The sequence below is a fragment of the Electrophorus electricus genome, chromosome 10 (assembly GCF_041902795.1).
Source record: "Electrophorus electricus isolate QZ-2024a chromosome 10, ASM4190279v1, whole genome shotgun sequence".
NCBI classification, from domain to species: Eukaryota; Metazoa; Chordata; class Actinopteri; order Gymnotiformes; family Gymnotidae; genus Electrophorus; species Electrophorus electricus.
In genome coordinates, this window is record NC_137506.1 from 19519867 (window position 1) to 19539047 (window position 19181).

General features: G+C 61.1%; 1 protein-coding gene across 1 annotated transcript in view; it reads right to left on the reverse strand.

Moving 5' to 3' along the window:
- trappc12 (trafficking protein particle complex subunit 12) overlaps positions 1-19158 on the reverse strand; it is a 41835-nt gene extending 22677 nt beyond the window's left edge. Inside the window, exons 1-3 of the mRNA XM_027015348.3 lie at positions 19041-19158; positions 17083-18381; positions 16540-16656 (exon numbers count right to left, since the gene is read on the reverse strand). Coding sequence (XP_026871149.3) covers positions 16540-16656; positions 17083-18372 — 1407 coding nt within the window. The 5' untranslated portion in view covers positions 18373-18381; positions 19041-19158. The remainder of the gene's footprint in view (positions 1-16539; positions 16657-17082; positions 18382-19040) is intronic.
- Between the last annotated feature and the right edge of the window lie 23 nt (positions 19159-19181).

Below are 19181 nucleotides of genomic sequence, written 5' to 3' on the forward strand. Positions count from 1 at the left end.
CCCCTCCCTCACCCCCCCTCCCTCGCTCTCCCCCTCTCTCTCCCCCTCACCAGCTCTCCCCCCTCGCTCCCCCTCCCTCGCTCTCCCCCTCTCTCTCTCCCCCTCCCTCCCCCTCTCTCTCCCCTCCCTCGCGCTCCCCCTCTCTCCCCCTCCCTCGCGCTCCCCCTCCCTCACCCCCCTCTCTCTTGCTCTCTCTCCCACCCTCCCTCTCTCTTGCTCTCCCTCTCCCTCCCTCGCTCCTCCCCTCCCACCCGCTCTCTCCCTCTCCCCCCCGATCTCCCCCCTCTCTCTCCCTCCCTCGCTCCCCCCCCCCTCTCCCCCTCTCTCTCTCCCCCTCCCTCTCCCCCTCCCTCACCCCCCTCCCTCGCTCTCCCCTCTCTCCCCCTCCCTCGCTCTCCCCCTCTCTCTCCCCCTCCCTCGCTCTCCCCCTCGCTCCCCCTCCCTCGCTCTCCCCCCGCTCTCCCCCTCTCTCTCCCCCTCCCTCGCGCGCTCCCCCTCTCTCTCCCCCTCCCTGCTCTCCCTCCCTCACCCCCTCTCTCTCCCTCCCTCCCTCGCTCTCCCCCTCCCTCGCTCTCCCTCCCTCACCCCCTCTCGCTCTCCCCCTCTCTCCCCTCCCTCACCCCCTCCTCGCTCTCCCCCTCTCTCTCCCCTCTCGCTCTCCCTCGCTCCCCCTCCCTCGCTCTCCCTCTCTCTCCCCTCCCTCCCCCTCTCTCTCCCCCTCCCACCCCGCGCTCCCCCTCTCTCCCCCTCACCATGCTCCCCCTCCCTCACCCCCTCTCTCTTGCTCTCCCTCTCCCTCTCCCTCTCTTGCTCTCCCTCTCCCTCCCTCGCTCTCCCTCCCTCTCCCCCGATCTTTCCCCCTCTCTCTCCCTCCCTCGCTCCCCCCTCTCCCCCTCTCTCTCTCCCTCCCTCGCTCGCTCTCCCCCTCTCTCTCCCTCTCGCTCCCCCTCTCTCTCCTCCCTGCTCTCCCCTCCCTCACCCCCTCTCTTGCTCTCTCCCTCCCTCGCTCTCCCTCCCTCGCTCTCCCCTCCCTCACTGCCCCCCCTCCCCTCCGCTCTCCCCCTCTCTCCCTCCCTCACCCCCCTCCCTCGCTCTCCCCTCTCTCTCCCCCTCCCTCGCTCTCCCTGCAGCTCCCCCTCCCTCGCTCTCCCCCTCTCTCTCCCCCTCCCTCCCTCTCTCTCTCCCCCTCCTCGCTCCCTCTCTCCCCCTCCTCGCTCCCCCTCCCTCACCCCCTCTCTCTTGCTCTCCCTCTCCCTCCTCCCTCTCTCTTGCTCTCCCTCTCCCTCCTGTCTCCCCCTCCCTCGCTCTCCCTCCCTCTCCCCCGATCTCCCCTCTCTCTCTCCCTCCCTCGCTCCCCCTCTCCCCTCTCTCTCTCCCCTCACTCTCCCCCTCCTCACCCCCCTCCCCTCGCTCTCCCCCTCTCTCCCTCCCTCGCTCTCCCCTCTCTCTCCCCTCCCTGCTCTCCCCTCGCTCCCCTCCCTGCTCTCCCCTCGCTCTCCCCCTCTCTCTCCCCCTCCTGCGCTCCCTCTCTCCCCCTCCCTCGCTCTCCCCCTCCCTCACCCCCTCTCTCTTGCTCTCCCTCCTCCCTCCTATAAAACTCTCCCCCTCCCTCGCTCTCCCCCTCCCTCACCCCCCTCCCTCGCTCTCCCCCTCTCCTCCCTCCCTCACCCCCCTCCCTCGCTCTCCCCCTCTCTCTCTCCCCTCCCTCGCTCTCTACCCTGTCCCCCTCCCTCAAACTCTCCCCCTCTCTCTCCCCCTCCTCCCCCTCTCTCTCCCCCTCCCTCGCTCCCTCTCTCCCCCTCCTCGCTCCCCTCCCTCACCCCTCTCTCTTGCTCTCCCTCTCCCTCCCTCCCTCTCTCTTGCTCTCCCTCTCCCTCCCTCGCTCTCCCCTCCCCTCGCTCTCCCTCCCTCTCCCCCGATCTCCCCCTCTCTCTCCCTCCCTCGCTCCCCCCCCCCTCTCCCCCTCTCTCTCTCCCTCCCTCGCTCTCCCCTCTCCTCTCCCTCCCTCACTCTCCCCCTCTCTCTCCCCCCCTCCCTCGCTCTCCCCCTCGCTCCCCCTCCCTCGCTCTCCCCCTCGCTCTCCCCTCTCTCTCCCTCCCTCCCCTCTCTCTCTCCCCTCCCTCATCCCCCTCTCTCTCCCCCTCCCTCGCTCTCCCCCTCCTCACCTCTCTCTTGCTCTCCCTCTCCCTCCCTCACTCTCCCCTCCTCGTCTCCCCTCTCTCTCTCTCCCTCCCTCTCCCCCCCGCTCTCCCCCCTCTCTCTCCCTCCCTCGCTCCCCCCCCCTCTCCCCCTCTCTCTCTCTCTCCCTCCTCGCTCTCCCCCTCTCCCTCTCCCTCTCACTCTCCCCCCCCCGCTCTCCCCCCTCGCTCTCTCTCCTTCACTCTCCCCCCGCTCTCTCTCTCCCTCCCCTCGCTCTCCTTCCTCTCCCCCCACTCTCCCCCTCTCTCTCTCTCCCTCCCTCGCTCTCCCTCTCTCTCTCCTCCCTCGCTCTCCCCTACTGGCTCTCTCTCCCTCCCTCGCTCTCCCTCGCTCCCCCCCTCTCCCCTCTCTCTCTCCCTCCCTCGCTCTCCCCTCTCCCTCTCCCTCCCTCACTCTCCCCCCCGCTCTCCCCCTCGCTCTCTCTCCTTCTCTCCCCCTCTCTCTCTCTCCCTCCCTCGCTCTCCCTTCCTCTCCCCCCACTCTCCCCCTCTCTCTCTCTCCCTCCCTCGCTCTCCCTCTCTCTCCCTCCCTCGCTCTCCCCCTCGCTCTCTCTCCCTCCCTCGCTCTCCCCTCCCCTCTCACTTGCTCTCCCCTCTCCCTCTCACCCTCTCTCTCTCCCCCTCTCCCTCCCCTCACTCTCCCCCCCCCCGCTCTCCCCCTCGGCTCTCTCCCTCCCTCGCTCTCTCTCCCTCCCTCCTCGCTCTCCCCCTCTCCCTCCCTCACTCTCCCCCCTCTCCCTCCCTCACTCTCCCCCACATCTCCCCCCTCCCTCCACTCTCCTTCACTCTCCCCACTCTCCTCCCTCCCTCGCTCTCCCTTCACTCTCCCCCCCTCTCCCCCTCTCTCTCTCTCCTCCACCAAGCTCTCCCGCTCTCTCTCTCTCCCTCCACTCGCTCTCACCCCTCGCTCTCTCTCCCTCCCTCGCTCTCCCCTCCCCTCTCTTGCTCTCCCCTCTCCCTCTCACCCCTCTCTCCCTGCTCTCCCCTCTCCCTCTCACCCCTCTCTCCCTCCCTCGCTCTCCCCCTCTCCCTCCCTGCTCTCCCCCCCGCTCTCCCCTCCCTCGCTCTCCTTCACTCTCCCCCGCTCTCGCTCTCCCCCTCGCTCTCCCCCTCTCTCTCCCCCTCCCTCCCCCTCTCTCCCTCCCTACGCTCCCCCTCTCTCTCCCCCTCCTTCGCTCTCCCCTCTCTCTCCCCCTCTCACCCTCTCTCTTGCTCTCCCTCTCCCTCCCTCGCTCTCCCCCTCCCTCGCTCTCCCCCCCGCTCTCCCCCTCTCTCTCTCTCTCCCTCCCTCGCTCTCTCACTCTCCCCCCCTCTCTCTCTCTCCCTCCCTCGCTCTCCCCCTCTCTCCCTCTCTCTCCCTCCCTCGCTCTCCCCCTCTCCCTCTCCCCCTCTCTCTCCCTCCTCGCTCTCCCCCTCTCTCATAACCCCCTCTCTCTCTCCCTCCCTCGCTCTCCCCCTCTCCCTCTCTCCCCCGCTCTCCCCCTCGCTCTCCCTCCTCGCTCTCTCTCTCTCCCTCCCTCGCCTCTCCCCTCCTCCCTCCCTCCTCTCCCCCGCTCTCCCCCTCCCTCGCTCTCCTTCACTCTCCCCCTCCCTCGCTCTCCCCTTCCCACTCTCCCCCCGCTCTCTCACCCTCTCTCCTCACTCTCCCCCTCTCCCTCTCACCCTCTCTCCCTCCTCGCTCTCCCCCTCTCCCTCCCTCACTCTCCCCCGCTCTCCCCCTCCCTCGCTCTCACTTCACTCTCCCCCCGCTCTCCCGCTCTCCCTCGCTCTCCCCCTCTCTCTCCCCCTCCCTCCCTCTCTCTCTCCCCCTCTCTCTCCCCCTCCCTCCCCCTCTCTCTCCCCTCCCTCGCACTCCCCTCTCCTCTCCCCTCCCTCGCTCTCCCCCTCTCTCTCCCCCCTCCCTCGCTCTCCCCTCTCTCTCCCCTCTCACCCCCTCTCTGCTCTCTCTCCCTCCCTCGCTCTCCCCCTCCCTCGCTCTCACCCCCCACGCTCTCCCCCTCTCTCTCTCTCCCTCCCTCGCTCTCCCTCACTCTCCCCCTCTCTCTCCCTCCCTCGCTCTCCCCCTCTCTCTCCCCCTCTCTCTCTCCCTCCCTCGCTCTCCCTCTCCCTCTCCCCTCCCTCTCTCTCCCCCTCCCTCGCTCTCCCCCTCTCTCTCCCCCTCCCTCGCTCTCCCCCTCTCTCTCCCCCTCCCTCACCCCCTCTCTCTTGCTCTCCCTCTCCCTCCTCGCTCTCCCCCTCCCTCGCTCTCCCCCCCGCTCTCCCCCTCTCTCTCTCTCCCTCCCTCGCTCTCCCTCACTCTCCCCCTCTCTCTCCCTCCCTCGCTCTCCCCCCTCTCTCTCCCCTCTCTCTCTCCCTCCTAAGCTCTCCCCCTCTCCCTCTCCCTCCTCACTCTCCCCCTCCCTCGCTCTCCCCCCCCGCTCTCCCCCCTCTCTCTCTCTCCCTCCCTCGCTCTCCCTCACTCTCCCCCCTCTCTCTCCCTCCCTCGCTCTCCCCCCTCTCTCTCCCCCGCTCTCTCTCCCTCCCTCGCTCTCCCTCGCTCCCCCCCCCTCTCCCCCTCTCTCTCTCCCTCCCTCGCTCTCCCCCTCTCCCTCTCCCTCCCTCACTCTCCCCCCCGCTTTCCCCCTCGCTCTCTCTCCTTCACTCTCCCCCCCGCTCTCTCTCTCCCTCCCTCGCTCTCCTTCACTCTCCCCCCCACTCTCCCCCTCTCTCTCTCTCCCTCCCTCGCTCTCCCTCTCTCCCTCCCTCGCTCTCCCCCTCGCTCTCTCTCCCTCCCTCGCTCTCCCCCTCCCCCTCTCACTTGCTCTCCCCCTCTCCCTCTCACCCTCTCTCCTGCTCTCCCCCTCTCCCTCCCTCACTCTCCCCCCCGCTCTCCCCCTCGCTCTCTCTCCCTCCCTCGCTCTCTCTCCCTCCCTCCCTCGCTCTCTCTCCCTCCCTCGCTCTCCCCCTCTCCCTCCCTCACTCTCCCCCCCGCTCTCCCCCTCCCTCGCTCTCCTTCACTCTCCCCCCCGCTCTCTCTCTCCCTCCCTCGCTCTCCTTCACTCTCCCCCCCACTCTCCCCCTCTCTCTCTCTCCCTCCCTCGCTCTCCCGCTCTCTCTCTCTCCCTCCCTCGCTCTCCCCCTCGCTCTCTCTCCCTCCCTCGCTCTCCCCCTCGCTCTCTCTCCCTCCCTCGCTCTCCCCCTCCCCCTCTCACTTGCTCTCCCCCTCTCCCTCTCACCCTCTCTCCTGCTCTCCCCCTCTCCCTCTCACCCTCTCTCCCTCCCTCGCTCTCCCCCTCTCCCTCCCTCACTCTCCCCCCCCGCTCTCCCCCTCCCTCGCTCTCCTTCACTCTCCCCCCCGCTCTCGCTCTCCCCCTCGCTCTCCCCCTCTCTCTCCCCCTCCCTCCCCCTCTCTCTCCCCCTCCCTCGCGCTCCCCCTCTCTCTCCCCCTCCTTCGCGCTCCCCCTCTCTCTCCCCCTCCTTCGCTCTCCCCCTCTCTCTCCCCCTCCCTCACCCCCTCTCTCTTGCTCTCCCTCTCCCTCCCTCGCTCTCCCCCTCCCTCGCTCTCCCCCTCGCTCTCTCTCCTTCACTCTCCCCCCCCGCTCTCTCTCTCCCTCCCTCGCTCTCCTTCACTCTCCCCCCCACTCTCCCCCTCTCTCTCTCTCCCTCCCTCGCTCTCCCTCTCTCCCTCCCTCGCTCTCCCCCTCGCTCTCTCTCCCTCCCTCGCTCTCCCCCTCCCCCTCTCACTTGCTCTCCCCCTCTCCCTCTCACCCTCTCTCCTGCTCTCCCCCTCTCCCTCCCTCACTCTCCCCCCCGCTCTCCCCCTCGCTCTCTCTCCCTCCCTCGCTCTCTCTCCCTCCCTCCCTCGCTCTCTCTCCCTCCCTCGCTCTCCCCCTCTCCCTCCCTCACTCTCCCCCCCCGCTCTCCCCCTCCCTCGCTCTCCTTCACTCTCCCCCCGCTCTCTCTCTCCCTCCCTCGCTCTCCTTCACTCTCCCCCCCACTCTCCCCCTCTCTCTCTCTCCCTCCCTCGCTCTCCCGCTCTCTCTCTCTCCCTCCCTCGCTCTCCCCCTCGCTCTCTCTCCCTCCCTCGCTCTCCCCCTCCCCCTCTCACTTGCTCTCCCCCTCTCCCTCTCACCCTCTCTCCTGCTCTCCCCCTCTCCCTCTCACCCTCTCTCCCTCCCTCGCTCTCCCCCTCTCCCTCCCTCACTCTCCCCCCCGCTCTCCCCCTCCCTCGCTCTCCTTCACTCTCCCCCCCGCTCTCGCTCTCCCCCTCGCTCTCCCCCTCTCTCTCCCCCTCCCTCCCCCTCTCTCTCCCCCTCCCTCGCGCTCCCCCTCTCTCTCCCCCTCCTTCGCTCTCCCCCTCTCTCTCCCCCTCCCTCACCCCCTCTCTCTTGCTCTCCCTCTCCCTCCCTCGCTCTCCCCCTCCCTCGCTCTCCCCCTCCCTCGCTCTCCCCCCCGCTCTCCCCCTCTCTCTCTCTCCCTCCCTCGCTCTCCCTCACTCTCCCCCCCTCTCTCTCCCTCCCTCGCTCTCCCCCCTCTCTCTCCCCCTCTCTCTCTCCCTCCCTCGCTCTCCCCCTCTCCCTCTCCCCCCCTCTCTCTCCCTCCCTCGCTCTCCCCCCCTCTCTCTCCCCCTCTCTCTCTCCCTCCCTCGCTCTCCCCCTCTCCCTCTCTCTCCCCCCCGCTCTCCCCCTCGCTCTCTCTCCCTCCCTCGCTCTCTCTCCCTCCCTCGCTCTCCCCCTCTCCCTCCCTCACTCTCCCCCCCGCTCTCCCCCTCCCTCGCTCTCCTTCACTCTCCCCCTCCCTCGCTCTCCTTCACTCTCCCCCCCGCTCTCTCACCCTCTCTCCTGCTCTCCCCCTCTCCCTCTCACCCTCTCTCCCTCCCTCGCTCTCCCCCTCTCCCCCCCGCTCTCCCCCTCCCTCGCTCTCCTTCACTCTCCCCCCCGCTCTCGCTCTCCCCCTCGCTCTCCCCCTCTCTCTCCCCCTCCCTCCCCCTCTCTCTCCCCCTCCCTCGCGCTCCCCCTCTCTCTCCCCCTCCCTCGCTCTCCCCCTCTCTCTCCCCCTCCCTCGCTCTCCCCCTCTCTCTCCCCCTCCCTCACCCCCTCTCTCTTGCTCTCCCTCTCCCTCCCTCGCTCTCCCCCTCCCTCGCTCTCCCCCCCGCTCTCCCCTCTCTCTCTCTCCCTCCCTCGCTCTCCCTCACTCTCCCCCCCTCTCTCTCCCTCCCTCGCTCTCCCCCCCTCTCTCTCCCCCTCTCTCTCTCCTCCCTCGCTCTCCCCCTCTCCCTCCCTCACTCTCCCCCCCGCTCTCCCCCTCGCTCTCTCTCCCTCCCTCGCTCTCCCCCTCTCCCTCCCTCACTCTCCCCCCCGCTCTCCCCCTCCCTCGCTCTCCTTCACTCTCCCCCCTCCCTCGCTCTCCTTCACTCTCCCCCCCGCTCTCTCTCTCCCTCCCTCGCTCTCCTTCACTCTCCCCCCCACTCTCCCCCTCTCTCTCTCTCCCTCCCTCGCTCTCCCGCTCTCTCTCTCTCCCTCCCTCGCTCTCCCCCTCGCTCTCTCTCCCTCCCTCGCTCTCCCCCTCCCCCTCTCACTTGCTCTCCCCCTCTCCCTCTCTCCCTCCCTCGCTCTCCCCCTCTCCCTCCCTCACTCTCCCCCCCGCTCTCCCCTCCCTCGCTCTCCTTCACTCTCCCCCCCGCTCTCTCTCTCCCTCCCTCGCTCTCCTTCACTCTCCCCCCCACTCTCCCCCTCTCTCTCTCTCCCTCCCTCTGCCCCTCTCTCCCTCTCCCCCTCCCCCTCTCACTTGCTCTCCCCCTCTCCCTCTCACCCTCTCTCCCTCCCTCGCTCTCTCCCTCTCCCTCCCTCACTCTCCCCCCCGCTCTCCCCCTCCCTCGCTCTCCTTCACTCTCCCCCCCACTCTCCCCCTCTCTCTCTCTCCCTCCCTCGCTCTCCCGCTCTCTCTCTCTCCCTCCCTCGCTCTCCCGCTCTCTCTCTCTCCCTCCCTCGCTCTCCCCCTCGCTCTCTCTCCCTCCCTCGCTCTCCCCCTCCCCCTCTCACTTGCTCTCCCCCTCTCCCTCTCTCCCTCCCTCGCTCTCCCCCTCTCCCTCCCTCACTCTCCCCCCCGCTCTCCCCCTCCCTCGCTCTCCTTCACTCTCCCCCCCGCTCTCTCTCTCCCTCCCTCGCTCTCCTTCACTCTCCCCCCCACTCTCCCCCTCTCTCTCTCTCCCTCCCTCTGCCCCTCTCTCCCTCTCCCCCTCCCCCTCTCACTTGCTCTCCCCCTCTCCCTCTCACCCTCTCTCCCTCCCTCGCTCTCTCCCTCTCCCTCCCTCACTCTCCCCCCCGCTCTCCCCCTCCCTCGCTCTCCTTCACTCTCCCCCCACTCTCCCCCTCTCTCTCTCTCCCTCCCTCGCTCTCCCGCTCTCTCTCTCTCCCTCCCTCGCGCTCCCCCTCTCTCTCCCCCTCCCTCGCTCTCCCCCTCTCTCTCCCCCTCCCTCGCTCTCCCCCTCCCTCACCCCCTCTCTCTTGCTCTCCCTCTCCCTCCCTCGCTCTCCCCCTCCCTCGCTCTCCCCCCCGCTCTCCCCCTCTCTCTCTCTCCCTCCCTCGCTCTCCCTCCCTCCCTCGCTCTCCCCCTCCCCCTCTCACTTGCTCTCCCCTCTCCCTCTCACCCTCTCTCCCTCCCTCGCTCTCCCCCTCTCCCTCCCTCACTCTCCCCCCGCTCTCCCCCTCCCTCGCTCTCCTTCACTCTCCCCCCCGCTCTCTCTCTCCCTCCCTCGCTCTCCTTCACTCTCCCCCCCACTCTCCCCCTCTCTCTCTCTCCCTCCCTCTGCCCCTCTCTCCCTCTCCCCCTCCCCCTCTCACTTGCTCTCCCCCTCTCCCTCTCACCCTCTCTCCCTCCCTCGCTCTCCCCCTCTCACTTGCTCTCCCCCTCTCCCTCTCACCCTCTCTCCCTCCCTCGCTCTCCCCCTCTCCCTCCCTCACTCTCCCCCCCGCTCTCCCCCTCCCTCGCTCTCCTTCACTCTCCCCCCGCTCTCTCTCTCCCTCCCTCGCTCTCCTTCACTCTCCCCCCCACTCTCCCCCTCTCTCTCTCTCCCTCCCTCGCTCTCCCGCTCTCTCTCTCTCCCTCCCTCGCGCTCCCCCTCTCTCGCTCTCCCCCTCCCTCACCCCCTCTCTCTTGCTCTCCCTCTCCCTCCCTCGCTCTCCCCCTCCCTCGCTCTCCCCCCCGCTCTCCCCCTCTCTCTCTCTCCCTCCCTCGCTCTCCCTCCCTCCCTCGCTCTCCCCCTCCCCCTCTCACTTGCTCTCCCCCTCTCCCTCTCACCCTCTCTCCCTCCCTCGCTCTCCCCCTCTCCCTCCCTCACTCTCCCCCCCGCTCTCCCCCCTCCCTCGCTCTCCTTCACTCTCCCCCCCGCTCTCTCTCTCCCTCCCTCGCTCTCCTTCACTCTCCCCCCCGCTCTCTCTCTCCCTCCCTCGCTCTCCTTCACTCTCCCCCCCACTCTCCCCCTCTCTCTCTCTCCCTCCCTCTGCCCCTCTCTCCCTCTCCCCCTCCCCCTCTCACTTGCTCTCCCCCTCTCCCTCTCACCCTCTCTCCCTCCCTCGCTCTCCCCCTCTCCCTCCCTCACTCTCCCCCCCGCTCTCCCCCTCCCTCGCTCTCCTTCACTCTCCCCCCGCTCTCTCTCTCCCTCCCTCGCTCTCCTTCACTCTCCCCCCCACTCTCCCCCTCTCTCTCTCTCCCTCCCTCGCTCTCCCGCTCTCTCTCTCTCCCTCCCTCGCGCTCCCCCTCTCTCTCCCCCTCCCTCGCTCTCCCCCTCTCTCTCCCCCTCCCTCGCTCTCCCCCTCCCTCACCCCCTCTCTCTTGCTCTCCCTCTCCCTCCCTCGCTCTCCCCCTCCCTCGCTCTCCCCCCCGCTCTCCCCCTCTCTCTCTCTCCCTCCCTCGCTCTCCCTCACTCTCCCCCCCGCTCTCCCCCCCTCTCTCTCCCTCCCTCGCTCTCCCCCTCTCTCTCTCCCTCCCTCGCTCTCCCCCTCTCCCTCTCCCTCTCCCTCCCTCACTCTCCCCCCCGCTCTCCCCCTCGCTCTCTCTCCCTCCCTCGCTCTCTCTCCCTCCCTCCCTCGCTCTCTCTCCCTCCCTCGCTCTCCCCCTCTCCCTCCCTCACTCTCCCCCCCGCTCTCCCCCTCCCTCCCTCACTCTCCCCCCGCTCTCCCCCTCCCTCGCTCTCCCCCTCCCTCACCCCCTCTCTCTTGCTCTCCCTCTCCCTCCCTCGCTCTCCCCCTCCCTCGCTCTCCCCCCCGCTCTCCCCCCTCTCTCTCTCTCTCCCTCCCTCGCTCTCCCTCACTCTCCCCCCCGCTCTCTCCCTCCCTCGCTCTCCCCCTCTCTCTCTCCCTCCCTCGCTCTCCCCCCTCTCCCTCTCCCTCCCTCACTCTCCCCCCCGCTCTCCCCCTCGCTCTCTCTCCCTCCCTCGCTCTCTCTCCCTCCCTCCCTCGCTCTCCCCCTCGCTCTCTCTCCCTCCCTCGCTCTCTCTCCCTCCCTCCCTCGCTCTCTCTCCCTCCCTCGCTCTCCCCCTCTCCCTCCCTCACTCTCCCCCCCCGCTCTCCCCCTCCCTCCCTCACTCTCCCCCCGCTCTCCCCCTCCCTCCCTCGCTCTCCCGCTCTCTCTCTCTCCCTCCCTCGCGCTCCCCCTCTCTCTCCCCCTCCCTCGCTCTCCCCCTCTCTCTCCCCCTCCCTCGCTCTCCCCCTCCCTCACCCCCTCTCTCTTGCTCTCCCTCTCCCTCCCTCGCTCTCCCGCTCTCTCTCTCTCCCTCCCTCGCGCTCCCCCTCTCTCTCCCCCTCCCTCGCTCTCCCCCTCTCTCTCCCCCTCCCTCGCTCTCCCCCTCCCTCACCCCCTCTCTCTTGCTCTCCCTCTCCCTCCCTCGCTCTCCCCCTCCCTCGCTCTCCCCCTCTCTCTCTCTCCCTCCCTCGCTCTCCTCACTCTCCCCCCCGCTCTCCCTCCCTCGCTCTCCCCCCCTCTCTCTCCCCCTCTCTCTCTCCCTCCCTCGCTCTCCCCCCCTCTCTCTCCCCCCTCTCTCTCCCTCCCTCGCTCTCTCTCCCTCCCTCCCTCTCTCTCCCTCCCTCGCTCTCCCCCTCTCCCTCCCTCTCCCCCCCGCTCTCCCCTCCCTCGCTCTCCTTCACTCTCCCCCCGCTCTCTCTTGCTCTCCCTCTCCCTCCCTCGCTCTCCCCCTCCCTCGCTCTCCCCCCCCGCTCTCCCCCTCTCTCTCTCTCCCTCCCTCGCTCTCCCTCACTCTCCCCCCCGCTCTCCCTCCCTCGCTCTCCCCCCCTCTCTCTCCCCCTCTCTCTCTCCCTCCCTCGCTCTCCCCCTCTCTCTCTCCCTCCCTCGCTCTCCCCCTCTCCCTCTCCCTCCCTCACTCTCCCCCCCGCTCTCCCCCTCGCTCTCTCTCCCTCCCTCGCTCTCTCTCCCTCCCTCCCTCGCTCTCTCTCCCTCCCTCGCTCTCCCCCTCTCCCTCCCTCACTCTCCCCCCCGCTCTCCCCCCCTCTCCCTCCCTCTCCCCCCCGCTCTCCCCCTCCCTCGCTCTCCTTCACTCTCCCCCCCGCTCTCTCTTGCTCTCCCTCTCCCTCCCTCGCTCTCCCCCTCCCTCGCTCTCCCCCCCTCTCTCTCCCCCTCTCTCTCTCTCCCTCCCTCGCTCTCCCTCACTCTCCCCCCCGCTCTCTCTCCCTCCCTCGCTCTCTCTCCCTCCCTCCCTCGCTCTCTCTCCCTCCCTCGCTCTCCCCCTCTCCCTCCCTCACTCTCCCCCCCGCTCTCCCCCCTCTCCCTCCCTCTCCCCCCCCGCTCTCCCCCTCCCTCGCTCTCCTTCACTCTCCCCCCCGCTCTCTCTTGCTCTCCCTCTCCCTCCCTCGCTCTCCCCCTCCCTCGCTCTCCCCCCCTCTCTCTCCCCCTCTCTCTCTCTCCCTCCCTCGCTCTCCCTCACTCTCCCCCCCGCTCTCCCTCCCTCGCTCTCCCCCCCTCTCTCTCCCCCTCTCTCTCTCCCTCCCTCGCTCTCCCCCTCTCTCTCTCCCTCCCTCGCTCTCCCCCTCTCCCTCCCTCACTCTCCCCCCCGCTCTCCCCCTCGCTCTCTCTCCCTCCCTCGCTCTCTCTCCCTCCCTCCCTCGCTCTCTCTCCCTCCCTCGCTCTCCCCCTCTCCCTCCCTCACTCTCCCCCCCGCTCTCCCCCTCCCTCGCTCTCCCCCCTCTCTCTCCCCCTCTCTCTCTCCCTCCCTCGCTCTCCCCCTCTCCCTCTCCCTCCCTCACTCTCCCCCCCGCTCTCCCCCTCGCTCTCTCTCCCTCCCTCGCTCTCTCTCTCTCCCTCCCTCGCTCTCTCTCCCTCCCTCGCTCTCCCCCTCTCCCTCCCTCACTCTCCCCCCCGCTCTCCCCCTCCCTCGCTCTCCTTCACTCTCCCCCCGCTCTCTCTCTCCCTCCCTCGCTCTCCTTCACTCTCCCCCCCACTCTCCCCCTCTCTCTCTCTCCCTCCCTCGCTCTCCCGCTCTCTCTCTCTCCCTCCCTCGCGCTCCCCCTCTCTCTCCCCCTCCCTCGCTCTCCCCCTCTCTCTCCCCCTCCCTCGCCCCCTCTCTCTTGCTCTCCCTTGCTCTCCCTCTCTCCCTTGCTCTCTCTCCCGCTCTCTCTCTCCCTCTGCCTCTCTCACTCCCAGCCTGAGATGAATGGCAGGTGCTCTGGGTGTAACTGAAACACTCTTCACATGTCATGTAAGCCGCCTTTGCCAACCACATTAGTCATATTCGCGCAGGCTCTTTACGAGGAGAGCTGTCTGACCACCGCTGCAGTTCCTGCAAATCACCTGACCACTCATCTTGTCCAGACCCACTCTTGCCAAGATCATGACAAACTGTTTGTCCTCATCACATCACTATACACCCAATGGGTTTTTTATTAGGTACAGCTAATTAATTAATGTTAACTAGTTTTATTACATTCATTGTACATGTTTTTATATTCCTATTTTTAACTGCAGTGCCTGATATACCTTTGAAACACCCACTAGGTCTGCATCACTGCTGTGTTGAGAATGGTTCACACCCAAATTATGTCTGGTCAGAAACGCGCTTGCGGTTATAAACTAACCGCTGATAAATGGGATTGAGGAAGGCTGACAGACTCTGATGGGCTACAGTCTGTAATTATACAGCTATAAAATGCATCTGTAAAGTAATAAAGTGGCCAGTGAATGTAGGTGCACGGCAGAGGTTGGCAATATGGCAAAAAGTAATATCACGATATTTTTTACAATACATGATACATATTGCAATATTTTTTTTGTTTGCAGTATGTTCTAAAATTATATGTCATATGTCCAGAAAACATGTATTGTGGCATAATTTATCTGGTTAACAATTGCGTATTGTCCTATTACACAGATAACGTGGCCCACTCACTCTACAACACCCAACTAGTATCCATCTGCTGACTCCCATATCTGTTATGTTTCAAACCATGCACATTTCAGCTACCACTTCACCATCATTTTACACCAGCGGCTCAGGAGCCCCCAACATGCACCTCCCAAGACACCAGCGTTGAGGACATAAGCCGCCCGACAGAGTCAGAATCCTGTTCTGGGAAGGCTAGGGAAAATGACCCAGAGCCAGCAGCCACGCATCAAACTTACTTTGGCGCCAGATCAAAACGAGCAATTTCACTAAACAGTGCCGAAGATCAGTAAAGGGAAACATGAAAAAACCCCAGACGAACATCCAAGGCTGGCATCCACCAGAAGCACGAGCCTCTAGACAGACTCTTCCTCTCATTCAGCACTCCCTCACAAGTAACTCTCACGCCACCCCTGCACATTAAACGGAGCTTAACGGACACAGTGCTACAGACTATGGCGAAGAGATTGGGTTAATTTCTTAGGGATCCCCGTAGCAAGGAATGAAGGTGGGTTCTCCTATACTTTTTTTGTCATGCATGCTATAGCAACATGCAGCCCAGACTTGTTTTGAAAAACCGAGAGACATCTGCTATTTTTTTTTTTTTTTTAACAATGCTGGTTTATTCTTCCTCATCACTTCAATCCTTGCTGCACTTTCTTTCTCCAGCACTGTGCTGAGGGAATTTACAATCACAATAGTGACATTGACAGGAGCATGATCACAGGCCTAAATACAAACATGCACACACTCGCACAGGCACAAACACATGCACAAACGCGCACATGCGCGCACGCACAGCCACTGCAGCGTGAGTCACCCACGGAAGAGCTGCTGCGGCAGGTCTGGGCAGCCTGCTCAAGCTCAGAGCGTCGACGGAACATCCAACAGACGTGGTTAAAACAGAGTGACCCAAGAGTCCAGCTCACTCAGACTCTCCCAAACGGATCCTACATGCACGTATGCAGAGACATTTGACTACCATCTAGATACTGCAGCCTGAAGAGGATTCACACATTAGCTCTCAGTAGACAGAGAGACAGGCAGTTAAATAAATAAATAGTCTGTGTGCCTAAAAATGTCACTGGCTCTGGGGAATGTGGGAATCTTCATCCTCAGAGAGAGAGGCAGAGAAAATTATTCTGCATGTCAGTAAACTACTGCTCATCCAGTATTAGGCTTGATCTTTCAACCAGACCAGTTACTTTAAGGCTACAGCTGCTGATAGCAAATCAAATCAATGTATGTTGAGGTTACTGGCCATATTAATAAGATGTGTATCAGCATCAGGACAGATATTACCACAGATATATGTATTGTACTCTAGTATTGACAATAACCTTTGGGTCCTGAGAACCTCATCAAAGTGATGTGATTTCAGTCTGGTCTTCACGTCACTTCCATAAAACTAGCAAACGCAAGAAACCAGAGTTATTTTCAGTCGCAGCTTAAAATGATACTAAAACAGAGAATGCCTGCAGGTAAAATGGATCCAGCTGAGTCTTTTGATGTCTCTCTGCGGCACTTTAGAGAAGTCGAGGCAAATTATTTTCCATGAAGCAAGTAATTGGGTTTTAGAGTGACATGTTAGAGAGGGGAAAAACACAGAATTTAAAAAAGGCCAAATACTACATGAAATTTTGTTTTATATTTAACAATTTCTCTATCATAAATAAACTTCACAATTAAAGTATTGGAGTTTATTTTTAATTTGATCTTATTTTAGCATCAGATTAACCATTCTAAGGTCTGGAAAACAGCCTAGAATAGTCAGACTGTCTCAGAGTCCTGGAATTATCCCTACAAAGCATTGCATAATTTATAACCACTGCGCAAAACAAGTAACAAAATAACTGCCCCTTTTTGGTTGCTTGTGATTGAGATGTGCCTTTCATGTGCCCATGGGTCAAAGCATTTCAGTTTCAATGCACTCCTAAGCAGAGTGAAACGGAGCCTGAAGAATTCTTCAGTAAGGCTGTTCAACACGGCTGCGTGAACGATCTGGACACAAAATGGCTCCATGCGCACACATGCAGTAGCCCTAAATCCATGTGTTGGTGGAGGGAGATATTTCTTAGCAGTTCCAGTGGGCTGAGAAAGACGTCTGGCCTACGACGCCTTGAGCTGCAGCTATAAAATGGAGGCTAGGCAGGATTAGGCCACGCCGCCCCACTGGGCATGCTGGAGGGACGCAGGGCATCAGCAGAACCAGGGAGCTCCCTTATCTCCCCTGCGCCGAATCTCTCTCTCTCTCGCTCTCTCTCAAAAATAAATAAATAAAATTTTTATTTTTATTTTTATATATATATATATATATATATATATATATATATATATATATATATATATATATATATATATATATATATGTACACACACACACATATATACATATACACACACACACACATACATATACACACACACACACACACATACATACATATATACACACACACACAGCAGGCCTACAGGCTGCACCTGCATGCTCAATGCTTAAAAATAGGCTTCTCTCACTCACACACACACACACACACACACACACACACACACACACACACACACACACACACACACACACACCCTCTGTGTATCCTTGTCTATCACTGAAGGGCATGAGCACAGCAGGTAAGGCTGAGCATTTCAGGCCTATCTGTGTGTCTGACATTTTTGCTCTAAGGCAGCTCATTGATGCAGTGGGCTAAGCCCCTTTAGGCTACAACTGGGACTACGCCCACACAAACACAAAACACACACCTGCAGCAACAAAGCAGCATTTCTATGGATTTACGCACAATATTGCTCCTCATTCACATCAATAACACATCTTTTTTGTCTGGTGCATTTCAGACAAAGATTACCCATTAATGTGATTAAACTAACTAAACTGTGCATGAGCTAGATGTCACATACGTAAAAATTCCAAAATTGCGAGCAGAATTCCATTAGACAGCAATGAGAACGAGAACTTACAATGAGCTGCTTGAGACCCAAGAAGTTCTGCTCCACTGAGTTAGCTGTGAGAACCTGCCTCTTCGCTGCTGCCTGGTCTCCAAGGAAACGCACCATCAGCTCCTTCACTGCATCACCCTATAACAGAGAGTTTCAAGCTGCAGCATTTGCTTTCTGTCACAGTTTCTCTGCTACTTTATTCAAGAGTTGATTCCACATTGAACAGGAAAAGCCCCCAAAACCATCTGTGTAGACTTAACCACTGTGGACTTAACCAGTGACATCTATATTGCAAAATAATATTTAGTATTATCTAGGCCGATTCATAAATTCACTGTGAATTAACCAAGAAGACATTCATATTAGTCCATTAGAACTTAAAGAACGTACAGACAGTTGCAAGATGTTTTTCCTTCGCTTTTTTTGTTTTAAAAAGCTCTGTGCTTCAAATCAATCAATCAATTAATCAGTAAATAAGTAAGCAAGTAAGTATGCACAGGTATTAGCCAAGTTATGTTAAAGGGTTGATTTTGTGTAAGCTATGCACAAAAAAAGCATACTGACCTGCAAATTGTCAAACTTGAGTCCAGGCATAGATAAGCGTTCTCTCTCTACATATAGAGGATTGACCTGCTGCGTTGCCACAGAGATCAGTACTCTTCTGGTCTCCTCTGAGGGCAGCCATGCGTCATAGCGTCTGTCTACCTCACTCATGCTCAGGGCACTGGCAAATGGGTCATCACTGCCCGAGAAGACAGTCTGAAGTTTAGTCATGGACACCACAGGCTCCGCTGGACCCGTCAGGGGCTTAGGGCGGGAAATATCCTGAGGCCCTGGGCTAAAGAAGATGCCAGGGTCCCTTTCGTCCTGAAGACCGGCAGACGGGATGCCTCCTGAACCAGAGGACAGCTGGCGATCAGGTGACTTTGGTGACTCCGCGTTGGGGTTGCTGACTGAAATGAAGGACGAGGACGTGGTAAAGGAATCGAAGAAGTCTGAGGCAGGGTTGATCGAGCCGTTGTCGGCGAAGAACTTGCTGAGACTGGGACTGGGCTGGCACACCAGAGGTGCCAACTTATGGGGAGTTTCGCTATTGCTGCTGCCAAAGCTTGGAGATTTGATGAGAGTGGGCTGAAAGCCATCAGGAACCAGGGCGTGTACTGTGGGCTGTGTGCCTTGTTTGAAAATGGTACAGACAGGGATGGGCTCCTCTTTAGCGACAGCTATGCCCATGTCAAGTTTGGTCTCCTGAACTTTGGGGCTACCAGGAGTGGGGGTGCCAGGGCCAGTCTGGATGACTGAGATAGGTTCCTTTCCGCAGGCCTCATCAGGCTTTTCTTCTGCTGTTGCTTCTGCTTCTGCTTCTTCTTCTTCTTCCACAACAGAGGCCTCCTCAAGCTCCCCAGCAGTGTCGGGTGTGCTCTGGTTGACCCCACACTTCGTATCCTCTTCGATCTCCTTCTTTTTCTCTTCATCGGGCTCTTCGGGGTCGAGTCGCTCCTTGTCCTCCACCTGCTCCAACAGCGAGTCAATAGGGACTTCGTCATCTTCGCTATTGGGCGAGTCCGAGATCATAACACTCTCCATCATCTGGTCATTGAGCCTGTCCATCACGCTTCCTGAAGCAGCGCTGTCATCCTGAGGGGAGACAAATGCCTCGACATCCAGGTCAATGCTCTCCTCCTGGAAAAGAGTGTCTGTGACATTGGGCTGGCTGAACAGAGTGTCTGTAGCGCTGGATTGGCTGCTGATGGTGGCTGCCTGTGAAGGGGCACTGGTCTGGGGCTCATCATTCCTTACCCCTTCTATATACAGAGTTAAAGGTCTCTTTGCTGCATCCTCAGTGCTATTCATGACTTTTTCCTGTCAAACATGATAGAGTCATTGGAATTTAGTATATGTGGAACCGTAGCTTGTTATAACACTGATGTCCGAAGTATTAGGAGCTTCTCTACTATAACAGATACAGCTCTGTTTTAAGATCTACAAGCTGGCAACACTAAAAGCTCTTCTGCACTGACACGAGACACACCACGACGGTCAGCTGAATTGAAATTATTACGAGCTACAGATTTCGTAAACTTACTCATCACGATCAGGTAAGTGAACAAAAGTGCTTATTTGCAATTCATCTATTTAGCATAGCTAGCTAGGTAAGCTATTGTCGATTAGAACAGGCAAACGATCCACTACAGCAAAGTAATGTGCCACAAATGGTCTTCATTCGTGCAACATATTAAAAACACAGGCAGACGCAACTTGTCTGATTACAAACAAATTGGCAGGTGAATGCTAGTTCGCTAGCTAGCCAACTATTTAGCTAGATAGCCAGACAGTCAGCCTAGCTCGCTAACTAGCAAGTGGCAGCCGGCTAGCTACGCACAATCTGTGCTGCAACGATTTTGTGTTTTGTTTTTTTTAAGGAACTTACACATCTTAAGCCATCGTCCTGAAACAATTTAACGCTAGCCATGCTGAGGCATGTCGCGCATAGATTTATAAAGCAACAACGACACTCTTACCTCTGCTTCACCCTATGGTAGAATGACAGGAGCAAACACCCGCATACGTAAAGTCAGTAGGAAGAAGAATGTATGGCGTCCGAAAAGGGTCAGAATCTGCGAGGACGCGAGCGTCGATATTCTTGAAACAAATACGCACGT